This window comes from Phlebotomus argentipes, unplaced genomic scaffold (genome assembly GCF_947086385.1).
Source record: "Phlebotomus argentipes unplaced genomic scaffold, Phlebotomus argentipes genome assembly contig_32, whole genome shotgun sequence".
NCBI lineage: Eukaryota > Metazoa > Arthropoda > Insecta > Diptera > Psychodidae > Phlebotomus > Phlebotomus argentipes.
Window position 1 is genome coordinate 2,282,216 of NW_026776187.1, and position 16,934 is coordinate 2,299,149.

At 40.3% G+C, this 16,934-nt stretch overlaps 3 protein-coding genes across 3 annotated transcripts; 2 read left to right on the plus strand and 1 right to left on the minus strand.

Moving 5' to 3' along the window:
• Window positions 1-193: 193 nt before the first annotated feature.
• Window positions 194-16,923, minus strand: LOC132264329 (ribonuclease P protein subunit p25). The gene is made up of 3 exons (XM_059764483.1): window positions 16,849-16,923; window positions 734-1,117; window positions 194-474 (listed from the first exon to the last, which is right to left on the minus strand). Exons 2-3 carry the CDS (start codon window positions 1,099-1,101, stop codon window positions 339-341), a joined length of 504 nt encoding a protein of 167 aa, XP_059620466.1. The 5' UTR covers window positions 1,102-1,117; window positions 16,849-16,923; the 3' UTR covers window positions 194-338.
• Window positions 2,240-8,110, plus strand: LOC132264326 (tyrosine decarboxylase). The gene is made up of 12 exons (XM_059764479.1): window positions 2,240-2,450; window positions 4,513-4,709; window positions 4,774-5,318; window positions 5,703-5,900; window positions 5,962-6,075; window positions 6,147-6,247; window positions 6,318-6,444; window positions 6,504-6,669; window positions 6,770-6,819; window positions 7,015-7,214; window positions 7,407-7,478; window positions 7,555-8,110. The coding sequence occupies exons 2-12, from the start codon at window positions 4,580-4,582 to the stop codon at window positions 7,733-7,735; spliced, it is 1,884 nt and encodes a 627-aa protein (XP_059620462.1). The 5' UTR covers window positions 2,240-2,450; window positions 4,513-4,579; the 3' UTR covers window positions 7,736-8,110.
• LOC132264327 (aromatic-L-amino-acid decarboxylase) lies at window positions 12,941-16,547 on the plus strand. Its single transcript, XM_059764481.1, has 6 exons — window positions 12,941-13,393; window positions 13,968-14,152; window positions 14,237-15,299; window positions 15,742-15,919; window positions 15,987-16,113; window positions 16,195-16,547. Exons 1-6 carry the CDS (start codon window positions 13,264-13,266, stop codon window positions 16,222-16,224), a joined length of 1,713 nt encoding a protein of 570 aa, XP_059620464.1. The 5' UTR covers window positions 12,941-13,263; the 3' UTR covers window positions 16,225-16,547.
• Window positions 16,924-16,934: the final 11 nt, after the last annotated feature.

Consider the following 16,934-nt stretch of genomic DNA (forward strand, 5'->3'; position numbering starts at 1 on the left):
AATAAGTCAGAGTATGATAAGAATGTATTCTAGAAGACTTGTTATGTTGTAGATATGTGACTTCAAGGACCGCAAGAAGAGGTTTTACCATCCTTTGACAATGTTTTTGAAGCCAATAAAAGAAATATCATGAAGGATATAATATTTTGTCTGTATATACGTGAAATTTTGTAATATTTGTTCCCTGTTTTTCCGCGGAAAATAGCATTCATTCCACTGCCACTGAAGCCCCAGAAAAGTCTCCGGCCTTTGTGCTCAGTTCCACGTCAAGAGTACAAAAAGAAATAAGAATGTGTGTGGAAAGTAAATCTAATTCTTGTGCTTACTTTTTCACCCTTTTATTCCGCACTTTCACCGCATTCCTGGACTTTCCGGCGCTTTGCAAATCGTCCGTGACTCGATGCTTCTGAACTTTGCTCGCCACTTTTGCGAGCACTCAGCCAAAAAGCTGTTCCACCTTCGGAGCTTTGATATCTGCCAAAGAAGTGTTGTCTTAATGTGGATTAAACAACTCTAATTTCCCCGCAAATGTTGCAAATTCATGCATCAAAGTCATTTTTTCATCTCCAGGGATATTTTAGAATTACGCATTTCTTGAGGATTTCACTCAATTTATTGAGCAGTGGAGCAAAAGGAAAGGAATTCATGGACCCTCAGAGGACACACGCGACGAAAGGCGGTATATTTTCAATGATTGAGGAATTCAGAGGCAGGAGAAATGATGTTCACTCACCCCGGCGTCAAAGGGTCGATTTTCTCCAGCGATTGAAGAATGCGAATGCTTGGAATGTCGGAAGTTTTTCCCTCGCTGGCGATTTCTTGACTGACTTCCGTGACTTGATGCACCTGAAATTCCCTCCTGAGACTCTCAGCACACGAAATTGTCCTCGTGATTGCTTGTCCACTTCCTGTCCACACGATTCTCCTGTGTTCGCCACTCTGCAGAGCTTTCCGCGCAAATTTCAGCATATTCTCAACTTTCGTGCCACTCTTCACAGTCATTGTGAGAACTTCATCTGTTGCTTTCTCCACCGTCAATTGCGCCACCTCGTCAACATTGTTGTCTTTCTTGTTGCGCTGTCGCTTCTTGTTCTTCCCCATGCTTGCGGTGTGTGTTCTGCAACAAAATAGTGAATTTATGAAGGAGTTAATATTGCTAGTGCCTTCAATTCGTCACTGCGTGAAATTTGTGCGAGTCAATGAAGTGATAAAAAGGAGCATCATCATTCGATGACATCCCTTCGATGGAATTTCAATGGCATCTCTGGCCTGAATTCCTTCCATCACCATCCCTCGCACATTGTTCTCTCGAAGAGCTCTGCAGCGACTTCGCCATTTATTGAACAGCAGCCACAGATGAGACAGAAGTCTGTGTGGGTGTTCGAGTTGAGAGAAGAAAAGCCAGGAAGCATTTGTTCTGAATAAGATTTCCAAAATGTATGACTGAATAATCTCAGTATTCTGAGACATTATATTAATTTGTTCTTCTCAGTGCAAACGGAATTGTCTCATCTCTTCTTCAGAAGGAAATTTGGTGGTGAGAAAGAAACACAAACCATTCATTTATGCATTTATATAAACCCTTTTAATATGCTGTTGAAGTTAAGAACACGAAAAGCAGTCAATTTCCTCTTGAGTTCTCAATCTAATTCTTTGTCGAAGGACTACTCAAAAGGATGAATAACGTCTATCTTATTAGGGATAATTGAAAAATCAAATAATCACCCGAACTTGGTGAATTTCGCGTGAAAAATTTGATATTCAGCAAACGAACATCCTCATCACGTTTATCATTTGCCACAATATTCGTGGATATTCCTCCTCCTCCTCCTCCCTCGCCCAGAGACGTCTCTTCCCCTAATGCGATTTCGCGAGCAGTTAGAAGGAGTCACCCTATGGCATGGATATTCATTCAAGAATTCTATGGGTGGTTGCGGGAGGTTTTTCCTCAGATTCCCCGCCCGCCACGTGGAAATTGCTAAGACGTCTTGGACGTGTGTGGCTGTCTCTTTTTCTCAAGGGCTTGCGAGGGTGGGCTGGTGCGGGTAAATGCCGAATAATCGTCGCCAGCGGAATCCTAATGATTTCATCTATAGAGCATCATGCTGTGGAATTCAACTTGGTGCGATGGCGTCACCAACTCTCCGGCTGCCCAGCCAATCCCTTTGCTCAGGCCCACCGATCAATGTGGAGTTCACCCCCGAGCAAAGTGGTAGTTTTCTGTCGTCGCCTCAGTTGCGGTTCAGAGGTCGAACGGTTGAGTCTCACCCACCAGTTCCGTCAACTGATCAATTTGCGAGCAAGTCTTTCAATTCCCTCCCCCCAAAGAGACAGTGGACTTTTCTCTCAGTTTCCTCGCCAAGAGTTCTCCCGTGAAATCCATCGAAAAATCCCTGCGGATAAAAGTGTGTGACGAATCACAAATCATCACTTGATTGAAATTGCTGAAGGTACAGAAAAGAGTTGTCTGATATATATTTTGTGTCTATTCTACTGGAAATTGCTTAGGATATTATGTATTTTTTTTTTATCACTATTTGTGTGGATTAAGCAGTGAAATACAGCAGCAAGTTTGCGCGTTGCTGTGGCGAGAAATCCAATTAGTCAAATAAAATTAGAATAAGAATTACATCATTTCAAAAGTCACTTCTCGCGCCCATCCTATCAACCTCTTATCGTGACCTTACAATTAAAATGCCAACGCGAAAAGGAGTGCGAAAAACCTCCTCCGGAGGCTGCTCGAGAATGACCCTAAATTGCCCACAAAATGACTTTGGCACGAAGGATGGCTCTATCCTGCTTGAGGAAAGGGGGGGGTAATTTGTGATTAAAGTGGATCAAATTAGTGGCTGGCTTTTAATATCATTGCTTGCAAATTGTTTTCTCACCACCGCAAATGGAGGAAAATCTCTCAGACGTCATTTCTGCTCATCTCCTCAACACGTACATATTTTATCATTTAAATTTCTACCCGAAAGGATGATCGCACAAGAATTGCGTGCAAAAGAATGTCACACTCTTTGTGGGCCTCAGAATTAGGTGAAGTTCAACAAGTTTGACTTGACATTCAATTCATTCTTTTATTTTTCTTTTTCCAAGAAATCAGATTACAGAAATAAGGCAGATTATGAAAAATTAATTAATTCCGCACCCTTCAATACACTTTTTCCGACGATGGAGACGCGAAGAAAGAATTCTATGGCTATCTTTCAAGAAATTTCTAATTAATTTCCAAACGGAAATATGAATGGGATTTTTTTTTCTCTCTCTCTCTGATTCACCCTCGTTATTTATCACTTACATTATTTCCCAATTTTTCACTGACATCGTCAAACAAAGGCACCATCACATAACTGGTAATTTCACTCGACAAAATCCACCCACAAGGTAATATTCTGATAGATTGTGGAGCGATGGGGAAAAAAAGCGTCTCTGACTTCATCAATATCTCGAAAGTAATGAAATTACTATTGTGTAAGTAAAATTGTGCCAACGTATGGAAAAGACAGCTTCAAGTGCTGATCGATTTCCTCACAATTTCTCCCTTCCTCATCAATTGGCATTCGCAAGTCTTGAGCGCGAGTGTGAAATGCAGCAGAAAAGTTCATTTAGTGCCAACACCCACACGAAAAGCTCCAGTGAAAATTGAGCCAACTGAATTGAAATCGCGATTCGCGCATCTGCCCTTGAGTGAGAGATGATGAATAGGAAAAATGGCTCCGGATAATTTTGTAGGGTGGAAAATGTTTGAATCTCCTTCGGGGAAAATGTTACAGAATAACTATAAAATGGGCGAGAAATCTCAATGCGACAGTATCGAAAGAAAGAAACCCGCAAATTTCATCAGATTCTTCAGGACATTCTCTATATTATTCTTTTTATCAATTCTCCCTCAAACGCAAAAAAAAACAAGAAACCACGAAAGGTGAATAGAACTCGTCTTCAACCATTCATACCGTCAATGAACTGTCCGTTTTTTCTTCTAAATTTAACAATGATTTATACGCACATTCAGAGAAACTTTCCACACTGAAATCGCCTCCGGAAATGATACAATATTTCAGTACATATTGGCTATTTTTTCATACCTCCTCTCACATCCTGTGTTTGTCCATCTTGTTATTGTTCTCCCAAAAACTGAAGACTCTTAACATCGCACGAAGCAGAATTGTTTTCTGGGGGGGGGGGGGGGAGAATTTATAGTGTATATTTGTGGGTGATCAAATATCTGTTTTCTATCGTTAAATTTAGGCAATTCCCGAAACTAGGACACAAAGTGAGAACAATTGCTTGAAATCAACCTTTGAGATTGCAAAAGGAAACATAAAATTGCGTGATTTACTCAGTATTTACTAGTAGTTGCTTACAATTAGCAAAATCAGTAAATATTGTGAATTAGGGTCGTCGCACTGCTTCTAACTTCCGTGAACCATTTTTAGTCTTCACGTCTGTTTAAGGATATTCCCGTATTTATGTCTGAACATTATCGAATTGGTTCTTTTTGTCGTTTAGAATACTGCGTGAATTGGAGGAATAAACTCATAATTTTGCCCAAAACCATTGAGAAAGAGCCAGAAAAATGAATTGCGAGGAGTTCAGGAAGAGAGGAATGGAAATGGTGGAGTACATTTGCAAATATTTAGAGACCCTTGAGGACCGTCGAGTCACTCCGAGTGTTGAGCCTGGATACTTGAAGAATTTACTTCCAGGTGAGTTCTTCTATTTGCATATTAAAGCTCCACAATCGCTGAACAATCTGTGAAATGTATATAGATGAAGCGCCAATGTATCCTGAGCCTTGGGATCAAGTGATGGACGATGTGGAGAAGAAAATCATGCCGGGCGTGACTCATTGGCAGCATCCGCACTTTCATGCGTATTTCCCATCGGGAAACTCCTTCGCCTCCATTCTGGGCGACATGCTGAGCGATGCCATTGGATGCATTGGATTCTCCTGGGCAGCCAGTCCGGCGTGCACGGAATTGGAGACAATTGTGCTGGATTGGTTTGGCAAGGCGCTGGGATTGCCGGATTTCTTCCTGGGTCTCAAGCCAGGCAGCAAAGGTGGCGGAGTGATTCAGTCATCAGCGTCAGAGTGTGTTCTCGTGACAATGATTGCGGCGCGTGCACAAGCGATTAAGCAGCTGAAGAGGCAGCATCCCTTCGTGGAAGAGGGACACCTCTTGACCAAATTGATGGCATACTGCTCGAAAGAGGCGCACAGTTGTGTGGAAAAGGCAGCAATGATATCATTTGTGAAGCTGCGAATTCTCGAGCCAGACTCCAAATGCAGCCTACGCGGAGAGACACTGTCTAGGGTAAGGAGATACCTTAACATATGTACACACATCTTATTTGGGCCACTTTGGCCAAAACACCCAAAATACGCGGAGGTGTGTAAACAATTGACCAGTCAGGAGTTCTCTCTCGAAGTGTATAGAGAAACAGATGTCTTCTTATTAGGAGAATTTTGCTCAAATTGTAAAAATAACTCAACTTGTTTATCTCACATTGAACAACTTCTCATGCCACAATAGCAAATTTTCAATTGCGCCACATACAAAAGATATCCAAAATTCCTTATCCCAAATGCATTAATATTTCTTCTGAGAATTGTGTCCATTAATTTTTATTTTTTCTGAGATTCTTATGAAAAATTCCCCCCAAAAACTCAATGCTATAATTAAGAAATATTCTCAAAGGCAATGGAAGAGGATGAAGCAAGTGGACTTGTGCCGTTCTTCGTCTCCACCACACTTGGGACAACAGGAAGTTGTGCTTTTGACAATCTGGAGGAAATTGGGAGCGTCTTGCAACATCATCCGGGAGTTTGGCTACACGTTGACGGAGCTTATGGAGGAAGTTCCTTCATTTGTCCAGAATTGAGGGATGTTATGAAGGTATTTTTTGGCTAAAATGTCTTCAAAACACTCGCACTAATGCTCTCAATGACATTCTTAGGGCATTGAAAATGCTGACTCCTTCAACACGAATCCCAATAAATGGCTTCTCACGAGCTTTGATTGCTCAACTCTATGGGTTCGTGATCGCATCCGCTTGACATCTGCTCTTGTGGTTTGTATTTCTCATATCTCAATCAAAAGTCTTTGATTTCCCATTCGAAAAATAACATGTCAATTCTTCAGGTTGATCCATTGTATCTTAAACATGGCTATATGGATGCTGCCATTGATTATCGTCATTGGGGTGTTCCGCTGAGTCGACGTTTTCGCTCTCTCAAGCTCTGGTAAATTCACAAAATCCAGATGACTTTGCAAATGATTGAAGATCATATTTTTTTCGCTCCCCTCCTTCAGGTTTGTTCTGCGCAATTATGGCATTTCGGGACTTCAGGCGTACATAAGACGCCATATAAAACTTGCCAAGCGCTTCGAACAATTGGTGTTGAGTGATAGAAGATTTGAAATCTGCAACGAAGTCAAGGTGAGATGAAGAAGAACAGCCAAAAGAATGTTTGATGATTTCAACTTGTGTGTTTTCAGCTCGGATTGGTGTGCTTCCGCCTCAAAGGGACTGATAAAATCAATGAGAAGCTGCTGAGCGCTCTCAATGCGTCTGGAAAATTGCACATGGTTCCAGCATATGTGAATGACAAGTACACCATCAGATTTGCTGTCAATGCAGAGAATTCAGTCGAAGATGACATTGGTGAGTTTGTACTAAAGATCTTCAGACATTATTTGTGTGAATTCTGAGAATATTCACAAATTGGAATTTCAACCCATTTTTTTTCTCTCCCACTTTCCAGACTTCGCTTGGGAGGTGATTACTGACATTTCGTCTGAAATTCTCGAGAAGGTATGCAGTAGAATCACAATAATAATAATAATAATTATGAGAAAAGATGTTATATTTACACATTCAATTCTGTTTGGAGTGAGAAAGAAAGTATCTGCTCTTCGCCAATGTGTAGAAAAATATACGGCAACGGAAAATTTGTTTACTGTACTGAAGTGAGAAAATATTAACTTGAATCATTTTCATTCATAACAGGATCAAGCAGATGAACTCACAGAGATTTTGGATCGCAAGAAGAAGGAAACACTCGCCCAGAAACGGTCATTCTTCGTCCGAATGGTCAGTGATCCGAAAATATACAATCCGGCTATTAATAAGGCGGCCACGCCAAGAATATCTACCGAAGCCATGTCTCCGACAATCCCTGGAGCACCAATGATTCAGACACCCACAAAGTAAGTGTAAATTTTGGGTGTTAAGGTGGAATTTTAATGGTTGGAAAAAGCTCTGTTATGCATGTCTATTTATATCGCGACGCTTTTCGTGGAATGTGTAGAATTTCATACGTTAAACTTTTCCTTCCCTCTTTCCACAAAAACATACACTTTGTCTCAACGCACATCTTTTTTTGGACACACGCGTGGCAGCAATGCTTCGTCATGGATCAGCTGGCCATTAGCATTTCTCTTTGCATCATCCGACGATGGACCACGCTTGAGGTATAATGACTAATGTTGTTGACATGGTAATTTAAGACCAAATTCTCAGTTTGTGCCATTTGTTTCGCGTTTGAAGATTCCGTCACCTGGACACAACTGTCGGTCTGCCGAACTCGCGTCGCAACTCAGCAACTGGCGGCGGCTCCTCGCCATCGCCTGAGAATGAGCTCTGCATCAGCACAACGCGCTCACCAAAGAGATCACCAATTCTCATGCGGAAGAACAAGAGTTCCACCACAAGGAATGGTTTGGACTAAATATGCCCAAAAGAAGCACAAAATTCTACTCAACAGTATAAGAAAAATCTTCAGTATCACGAGATTGTCAACAAGTAACAATAATTCCAAATGATAATTCAATGGAGAGATTAGCTACAATAATAGTTTAAATGCCCCCCCTTTAAAAATTATAGAGACTTTAATCAGAATTAGATTTCAAATTGTGGCAGTATAAAAGCATACAAAATGTTAGAGAAGATCAGCATTTTTTTGATTCCTTCTTCTGGCTCTTCTTCCCACACTTGTGGGAAAGTAATAAAAAAAAATGAGCACACTTAGGCAAAAACATTGTACTTATCGTTCATGACAAAATGATTAGCATGAGTAAAAGAATAAATATCATATACCATAAAAGAGTGTAAACAAGAGATTTGCAAATAGATCTGCAGTCGCCAAGCGGGGAAGAAATTTGGGAATTCCCACCCAAGAAGTTCACGCCGCAAGGAAATGACTTCTTCTTATTCATCGCACCATTCCTCCACACCTGGGCGGCCGCCGGTGTGAGATTAATCATCCGGGAATGACGACATCCGGAGTCTGGCTCGGTCAAAGTACCACCATTTGGAGATTACTGTGTCTAATTCTTCTGCGAAAAGCCGCCGAGCAGCATGGCCGAGAACTTGATTTCCTGCTGCCAAGTTTGTTCAAGAGCTCAACACGATATTTCAGCACAAAGTGACGCAATATCGCAATTCCTTTAATGCGAGACTCTCCATCAACTGACGGCAACCACGTGCTCACAGAGATTTTTTACGCACATTTCATTCATAATCTGCTACTATTGGCGGAGAGTGAAAAATCCGGATTCAATGAAACCTTCAATTGAGTGTTTTGGCAAAAAAAAACTATCTTTCTCAAACTATTGTCGCAAATGATGAAATTGTAGTTTTTCTCCTGAGATTTTTGACGAAAAAAAATTGTCCAATTTATCCAATCATTCTGAGTCAATATTGGATTATAAACTTGAGTTTATTTGTGAAAAACTAACCTTTGATTGCTCTTCAAAAGAACCACGCAAAAACTCCAAAGAGCTTAACTCATCAGAGCTTGAGTTAAAAAGCTCAGAGTTTGGCAGAGTTAACTGATAAAGGTAGTCAAGAAATTCCTCATCGTTGATTGCCTGCATGACACTTGAAAAAAGACCACATTTTCCAATGTGGGAAGCCCCCGAAGCTCTGAATTGCTATCTGTGGAAGATTCTTATCAAGCAATATTACTTTATTTATCCGACTGCAATAGCGTGATATTTTGTCGTCACTATTTGTTGGCTGTTTAGCATGTTGTTAATGATAAAAGGTGTGCGCGACTTGCAATGGCATAATTGTTGAGTCAGCTGAACTTGCGAATGATGTCACTTGAGTCACACGCAAAGGGCTTCCTTTTTTCCCACTGCAAGCAGTGAAAGCGTTTCAATCGATTTTCCAGGTGAAATCCCATCGCTGACAATTAATAAAAATGAATCAATACTGTGAAATTCTCCCGACGATCACACAGGTCAATTTGCTATGTGATTACGCCACTTCCATTCGCCGATGCGGTGCTTCCTCAACAGCTGACAAATTGCTCAACGGCGACGCTTTTCTTTAAACGAGGGCTCTCTGTAATTGTTTTGCCGCGCAGTGTTTGAAACATTTGGAGGAGATAAAAGAATTTTGACCTAATTTCACTGCAATGTTTTCTATTTTCAGCACTTGTGAGAAGTCACTGAGCATTTTTCGCATAAACATTTCAATCAGATTTCACGGGGTTTTGCCCGTTGTCGATTAGGAAAAGCCACCTTTGAGAAGTCTGTTAAGTCCACCTGCACCATGCAAATGATGCCAATGTGCGAATTATTAAGTAAACTCCCCGCGGTGATCATTTAAAATATCAGAGTTTCTTCTTTTCCTCGTCAATTGCTCATGTCATGAATCCCCATGAATCGCTAAATGTGCTGTTTGTTTGACACTCGTGATCATCATTGTGTTACAAAAGGCAAAATCTAACATGGTTTTGCCTTAGGATGATCTTTGCGTGCTCATGTTGGACGAAGAAGTCTTCTTCTTGTGTGTGTGTCCATTTTTGGTCACTTCCTACAGTCTTTGCAGTGAAATTTCCCCAAGTCGAGAAGGAATCGAAAATTTTTCGCAATAGCTTCAAAATAAATTCTTCCTCGTTGCTGTGCGTGACGTCATAGTGAGGTAATTTCTCAATGAACTCTTTAATTGATCCAAAGGCGGAACCCGAATCAATGGTTTTTGTATTCGTACAATCAAAAATTCTCATTGAACAAGAACATGACTTGATATTGGGCAGAAAAATTTCCCCGAAATACAATTATCTATCCTCTTTCAGAAGAATACGTTTTGTATTCCTTGACTTATCTGTATTATTCATCGGCAATAAGAAGAAATCTAGTAAGACAGTTGCAATAAAATTTCATTCAAATCAAATGATTCTTAAATGCCAGACTCACCAATTAAAATTCCCATCTGAAAACATCATTTTCGTAGAATTTTGGTCTCAAAACTTAATCAGATCGAGAAAATCTATATTCAACAGACTCAATTGTGATCGAAAAGAAGACTTGTTTCACCCAAGCGAGTTCACAAACTGAACATAATCAATTTCTGTGGTACTTTTCTAACCCGGATGGATTAAATGTGACAAAAAAGTTGACTTGTACTCTAAAAATAACACATGCAAATGTATTTCTATGACGACAAAGAATGTCTTTAACTAATTTTGGATTAATAAATTCCGATCTCAATTGAGAGATTATATTTCTCCTTCCCGCTGTGCAAATTGGTGAATCAAATGGAGAAAAAAGCGTCTCGAAATCCATACACACCTCCAATAAAAAGTGCTGTAGTTTCAAGCATTCACCTTATAAATTACTCCAAAGACAGGGTTTGGTGGACTTGAGAAGAAAAAACCCAAATGTAAATAATAAACATTCCACACTGAATTCGTCACAAGAACTTCTACTCCTTTTCAGCCTAAGATCGCACATTGATGTGGGGAAGAGAATGATAATTATTGAATTTTGCCGACAATTGCTGTCAATTCCACGAACTGATGATGATGTGGGATGAAAAGTGGCGTTTGAGCCGTGAAGAGATTACAATTGGAAATACCGCGAGTGAAGAAATTTCCCCAACACTCTCAATGTTCTAATTTTGTCTGTGCAGATCAAAAAGAATATCTCGCGTAATCAGGAATCTTCTCATTGTACAACTAAAATTACGTCGTGATCATCATTCATTCACACACAATCTGTAAATATGTGGCGTGTGACAGGGAAGAAAAAAGGCCAGAAATCACAAGATCATCACTTACAAACATCCTGCTGCCCATAAAAACGTATGTGACAAAAATGTACCCACACGATAGAAAGTGAAGACAACTCTTTTTGGACACTCAATAATTTGTCACGCAAATTATTTCACATGTTTTAGATATATTTCACACTCAGAAATTTACGTAAAATCATGGTTTTTTTTCACTTTGTACTTCAACGCAAAAAAATTTGATTGCAATTTGTTCCATTGCTATTAAGTCGACGCGAAACTATCCAATATTTACCCACAAATTACTCACGAACAATCATTAAAAACAAAAAAGCCAATTGACCAAATCCTACAACTTCCCCAAATATCATCTATTTAGCAAAGAACATTACATAAAAAATACCGGAACGAATGGCCATAATGTTAATGGAAGTTTTTCGTCCAGTTTATGTTGCTGAAGATTATTTCCAGAAAAAAAACACACACAAAGAACTATAAAATTTTTTTATATATTTGTGCATAATTGCGTCACTGAACCATCTTCAGTTTTCTGATGATTGCACAGACAGCAAATCAGTTGACGCTTATCGAAATTCTCAACATTTTTTCCACATTATGTTCACCCTCGATTTATAAGACTTATTTGCAATATGATAGTCACACCTGTAAAACTAATTTTGATATCACAAAGCCCAAAATAGGAAAATCACGTTATATTTCTACAATTTCTACCCAACAATCACATATTACACGATGTGATTGATAAAATGCGAGGGGTTAAATCAGACATGAGGAATAAATTAATTGTTGACCCACAAAATTAATATCAATTAAATCTAAAAGAATGAATTAACGATTTCACGACATTCGCATTGCTTCTGATTTCTTATAAAATGGCATAATTGAGCTTCCCCTCGGCGAAAGCTCTGACTAAGCGATAATCAAAGTACAATTAAGATCACGTGATAATTTAACTGTTCATAGACTGTTAATTGTATCTTTTATACGTGTGTATTCATCCAATTATTACGAGACTCGCTAAAAATATTGATTATCAAAAATATTCGTCCCATTCTAGGATGTTATCATTCGATTCAAATCATCGTGATAATTGCAAGTGTAAATTCTCACTATCATTGCACGATAAATATTGTTTTTTTCTGTTACCCCCACAAAATCCTAATGGAATTAAGGAGATTGTAGATTATCTGCACAGACAGAGGCTTCCATTCTGACGTGCAGAACGATGTTACCCTCCAACGTTTATGAATGAGCACGTGTCACCCCTTAAAAATTCCACACACTCGGAGACAAACAAGTTAACACACTGATGTCATTCTGTTGTTTCTGTCCCGAAATATGCAATAATCAGCAAGAATAGGGATAATTTGACGTCCTATTCCTCTTCACACTACTGTATAGGGAGAGTGGTTTATTGCAGTGGCTGAAAAATGGGGAATTTAAAGAATTTTCTTTCCCCCCAAAATGAGTACGAAAATCCACACATTAAATTTCATCTTCGCCATTTTCATCTCATTCATGCAAATGTGCGTTCTTACAATTCGAGACTTTAGACTCCTCTCAATCTCACCTTCATCTGCACGCACGACAATGAAAGGAAAACCCAGAAATATTGCATTATCACTCACTGAGAAACCATAATGAAATAGAAAATTGTGTATAGCGTGCTTTTTTCCTACTTCTTCTCCTACAACTACAATACAATAAAAAAGCACGAAGAGATATCATCAAGTAAATATTTAAGCTTCACAAAACTAACGAGGATTTTTTTGCACGAAATCACAGATGATGGTGTTGGTGTGTTAATTCTACACATCTGTACATGTCAATTTCCACACAATTCCCACACAGAACATATATAAGAGACGGCATTCACTCGAGGCACTTCAGTGTAAGACATGTTTTCATCGCGACTCAACTTGTAGAGAGAGAGAGAGCTTTTGCCCAACATATTATACAGCATATTCTATTCTTGTGCGCGGTGTTGTATGGAAAATTTCATCAAAAAAAAAGAACAGTGTGGATGGTAAATTGTGAGATTTCGTGACATAAGTGTATCATCGGGAAGTGAAAAGACAATTAGCAAGTTTCTGGGCTGTTGTACAGTCCCGATATCAATTAACAGACAACAGATAAAGAAAAGATATTTCGCAATACTTCGTCTCATCTCTCAACAATATATTATTTTTGGAACATATTGGACGTTAACACAGCAAGATGGATACGAAAGATTTTAACAAGTACGGAAAGGAGATGATTGACTACATTTGCAATTACATGGAGAACATCGAGATGCGCGATGTTGCGCCCAAAGTCGATCCGGGATATCTCAAAGAACTCGTTCCATGTAAGTGATGCATTCTGTCTTACTCGAGAGCTTTACAAAAGACAGCCAATATCAATATTTTGTGAGAAACGTCTGGAAATTGTGATTGTGCTTTAAATACACACCTCATGCAATGATGTTTATACAAAACATGCCGTGAAGTAGCGAAAACATGTTGGAAAAAACGCCCTCAGAAATATCTCAAGAGAGGAAAATACGATTGTATCATTAACAAAATCCGAATACTCAGCATATATACAGATTATACATAGAGTTAAAAAAAAGTATGTTTAGTTGTAAATCGAGTGTGAAGTTCAATTGGACTATGAGAGGCTGAAAAAAGATTGAGAAGAAGTGGTGAAAAGAGGGTGGTAAAAAATAATAAATACACTTTTCATCGCCATGTAGTTAATGTTAAAGAATATAACCACGAAAAGAAATCAAGATAATTTATCAACATGTGAAATCTAATAAAACCTCAATTGCTCTGTTTGCTAAATAAACAATTACAATTTAGATATCAACTGTATTAAGAGAGTGGAAAATTTGTTCTAAAGTCCGGTTCTCTGTCTTTTCTCTCCAACCATCTTTACAGCCGAAGCTCCGCAGAAAGGTGAAGATTTCAAGACAATTCTCGCGGATATTGAGAGCAAAATAATGCCAGGTGTGGTTCATTGGAATCACCCATATTTCTTCGCCTATTTCCCCTCCGGAAATTCCTACCCTTCTATTTTGGGTGATGTTCTCAGCAGCGCCATTGGATCCATCGGATTCTCATGGGTAAGAAGTTAGTTCACGGGAAACTTTCCGATTCTTCTTTCCAAGAATCAACGTTAATTTCAAATTATTTCAATTTCTCCAAAGGCCTCTTGTCCCGCTTCGACTGAACTGGAGACGATAGTCTTGGATTGGTACGCCAAAGCTTTGGATTTGCCAGATTTCTTCATGAGCGACACTCCTGGGAGCAAAGGCGGAGGCGCTATTCAGGGATCAGCATCAGAATGCGCCCTCGTCTCCATGATTTCCGCGCGCGCTCGTGCCATCAAAGAACTCAAAGGGAACAACTATGACATCCACGACAGCGTCTATCTGCCCCAACTCGTGGCCTACGCCTCGCGAGAGGCTCACAGCTCAATTGAGAAAGCCGCCAAGATGGCCATCATCAAGCTGCGCATCCTCGACACAGATGCCAGAGGCAGTTTTCGCGGCGAGACCCTTCGGGCGGCCATCGAGAAGGACGTGAAGGATGGCCTCACGCCCTTCTTCGTTGTCGCCACGGTGGGAACAACGGGAGCGTGTGCCTTTGACAATCTCAAGGAGATTGGGAAGGTGTGCAGAAACTACTCAAACATCTGGTTCCACGTCGACGGAGCGTACGCTGGCAATTCCTTCATCCTGCCCGAGATGCGGCAGTTCAAAGAGGGCATGGAGTACGCGGACTCCTTCAACACGAACCCCAACAAACTTCTGCTCACGAATTTCGACGCATCAGCGCTGTGGGTGCGCGACGTCATGGCCCTCAAGACTGCCCTCACCGTCAATCCACTCTACCTCCAGCACGAGCACGCCAGCGCCATCGACTACCGCCACTACGGCATTCCGCTCAGCAGGCGCTTCCGCTCGCTCAAACTCTGGTTCGTGTTCCGCTCCTACGGCATCTCAGGACTCCAGCAGTACATCCGCAATCACATATCCCTGGCGAAGCGCTTCGAGCAACTCGTGCGCGCCGATGAGCGCTTCGAAGTGCGCAACGACGTGCACTTGGGCCTGGTTTGCTTCCGACTGCGCCAATCTGACGCCACAAACAGGGATCTCCTGGCCCGCATCAACCACTCAGGGAAGTTCCACATGACACCAGCCATGGTGAGAGGAAAGTACGCCATTCGCTTCTGCGTCACATACGAGCACGCCAAGGAAGAGCACATAGGTAAGGAGAATTCATCATGCAGTCATCGTAATACTTTTTCACCCAACTTGAATCATTGTCCGTTCAGAGTATCCATTATAGAATTAACAGTTGAATGAATACAAATTTGTCCATTCAATTTATATACTTCTCACTGGAAAACTACCCAGAATAGACTGCGTCATGAATCAACTGACTTTTCGCACAAATCTTCCTCCACTATTCATGACATCGCTTTGCGAAACATCCATAAAGCCTCAATTCATAGTTGCGCTCCGCACATCATCAGTTCACAGGTCAAATTTATTATTCCTTCACACTGTCAAGTCTATCTCGCGTGAAAATCACACCTCTATTTGTTCTCAGTCTCTCGCCAAGACACACTTTTTGTCCCCCGCCAAATATTTGTCCGCAAGATTCAATGGTAATTTGTCTCCTCTCTTCTTGTTTGGCAAATTGACAGATTACGCATGGCAAGAGATAAAAGCGTTCGCCGAAGAGTTCTGCGAGGCTGAGCATATTGAGAAGCCAGCTCCAATTGCCGCCAAGAAGCCCCACAAGAAGCTCACCAGAAAAGCCTCCGCGAGATTCTCCTTCACTCGCAGTGTCTCCAGAGAGATTTACGAGAGACAGTCCAGCATGTAAGTCCCACTCGAGCAACAGACAAGAGCTTCTGATCCACTAACGCCACCCCTCTTTGCATTCCAGATCAAATCTGCCCGATGGTTGCACACCAATCATTGTCCTGGAGACGGACGACATTCTCAAGAGCTTGCAAAAGGCCACACGGAAGAATTTAGAGACGAAATACGCGGAAACTGATAGTACGGATGAAGTTAGTAATTGAACAACTCTTGCTTCCATTTTTACTTTTTTTATATGACATTTTTTTTCCTTTTTAACCCCTCTCTTTAAGGAGAAACGAATTGTTAAGTTAAGAGAGTGACAGGCAGCTATATTCACGACCATTTCCATGTATAGAAATAATCCTATCATACTTGAGAGCTAATCCTTATTTATTTTATCATGACCGCTCATTGTTCCTCTGTACCAAGTAGGACATTACGTTTAAAAGTAATTTTTTTTTATGAATCGTTCATGTGAGCAGAATATATTTATATTTGTCTGTGTCTTTGACCTCATGACATGTTTTGTTGTAAAAATGAGTGAGAATATGTAAAAGAAAGTTATGTATTCATGCGTAAATTTGTATCAGATGAAGAAGAAACATTGTATGTAATTTGTGTATCAATAAAATATCAGTATTTTAATGGACAATTTTCTTTTATTTAATATTGAATTGATTTACTCTTCAGCGAAGGATTCTGGATTCTCGAATTGGCAAATTCTTGAAGTAACAAACAATTTATCGCTGACTGTTGTTTACATTTTGGTGGAAACACGTGAACCCCCCACCACTGACACTGCTTTTTATTGGTTAGGAAACCGAACTCATCGGATAAGACAAAATGCGGGAAAAGTAAGAAAGAAATCTCACAAATTTCTCTGTAGACATCACTATGGGATACTTATGTACAAAGAGGTGTGAAAATGTATGAATGAAACTCACGGATTTCCTCGGAAACACAGAAAATGCGGCACCAATAAAACACAACAACGCAACTCTACTGCACTTTTTCCCACTAGGGGCGCTGC

Excerpts from the sequence above, each read along its gene's own strand:
- LOC132264329 (XM_059764483.1), bottom strand. The coding sequence starts at position 1,101 with ATGGGGAAGAACAAGAAGCGACAGCGCAACAAGAAAGACAACAATGTT. Across the intron at positions 475-733 it reads ATCGACCCTTTGACGCCGGG|ATATCAAAGCTCCGAAGGTG; the intron begins GTGAGTGAACAT and ends CTTCTTTGGCAG.
- LOC132264326 (XM_059764479.1), top strand. The coding sequence starts at position 4,580 with ATGAATTGCGAGGAGTTCAGGAAGAGAGGAATGGAAATGGTGGAGTAC. Across the intron at positions 6,670-6,769 it reads TTCAGTCGAAGATGACATTG|ACTTCGCTTGGGAGGTGATT; the intron begins GTGAGTTTGTAC and ends CCCACTTTCCAG. Across the intron at positions 6,820-7,014 it reads CGTCTGAAATTCTCGAGAAG|GATCAAGCAGATGAACTCAC; the intron begins GTATGCAGTAGA and ends CATTCATAACAG.
- LOC132264327 (XM_059764481.1), top strand. The coding sequence starts at position 13,264 with ATGGATACGAAAGATTTTAACAAGTACGGAAAGGAGATGATTGACTAC. Across the intron at positions 15,300-15,741 it reads CGCCAAGGAAGAGCACATAG|ATTACGCATGGCAAGAGATA; the intron begins GTAAGGAGAATT and ends GCAAATTGACAG. Across the intron at positions 16,114-16,194 it reads AAACTGATAGTACGGATGAA|GAGAAACGAATTGTTAAGTT; the intron begins GTTAGTAATTGA and ends CCTCTCTTTAAG.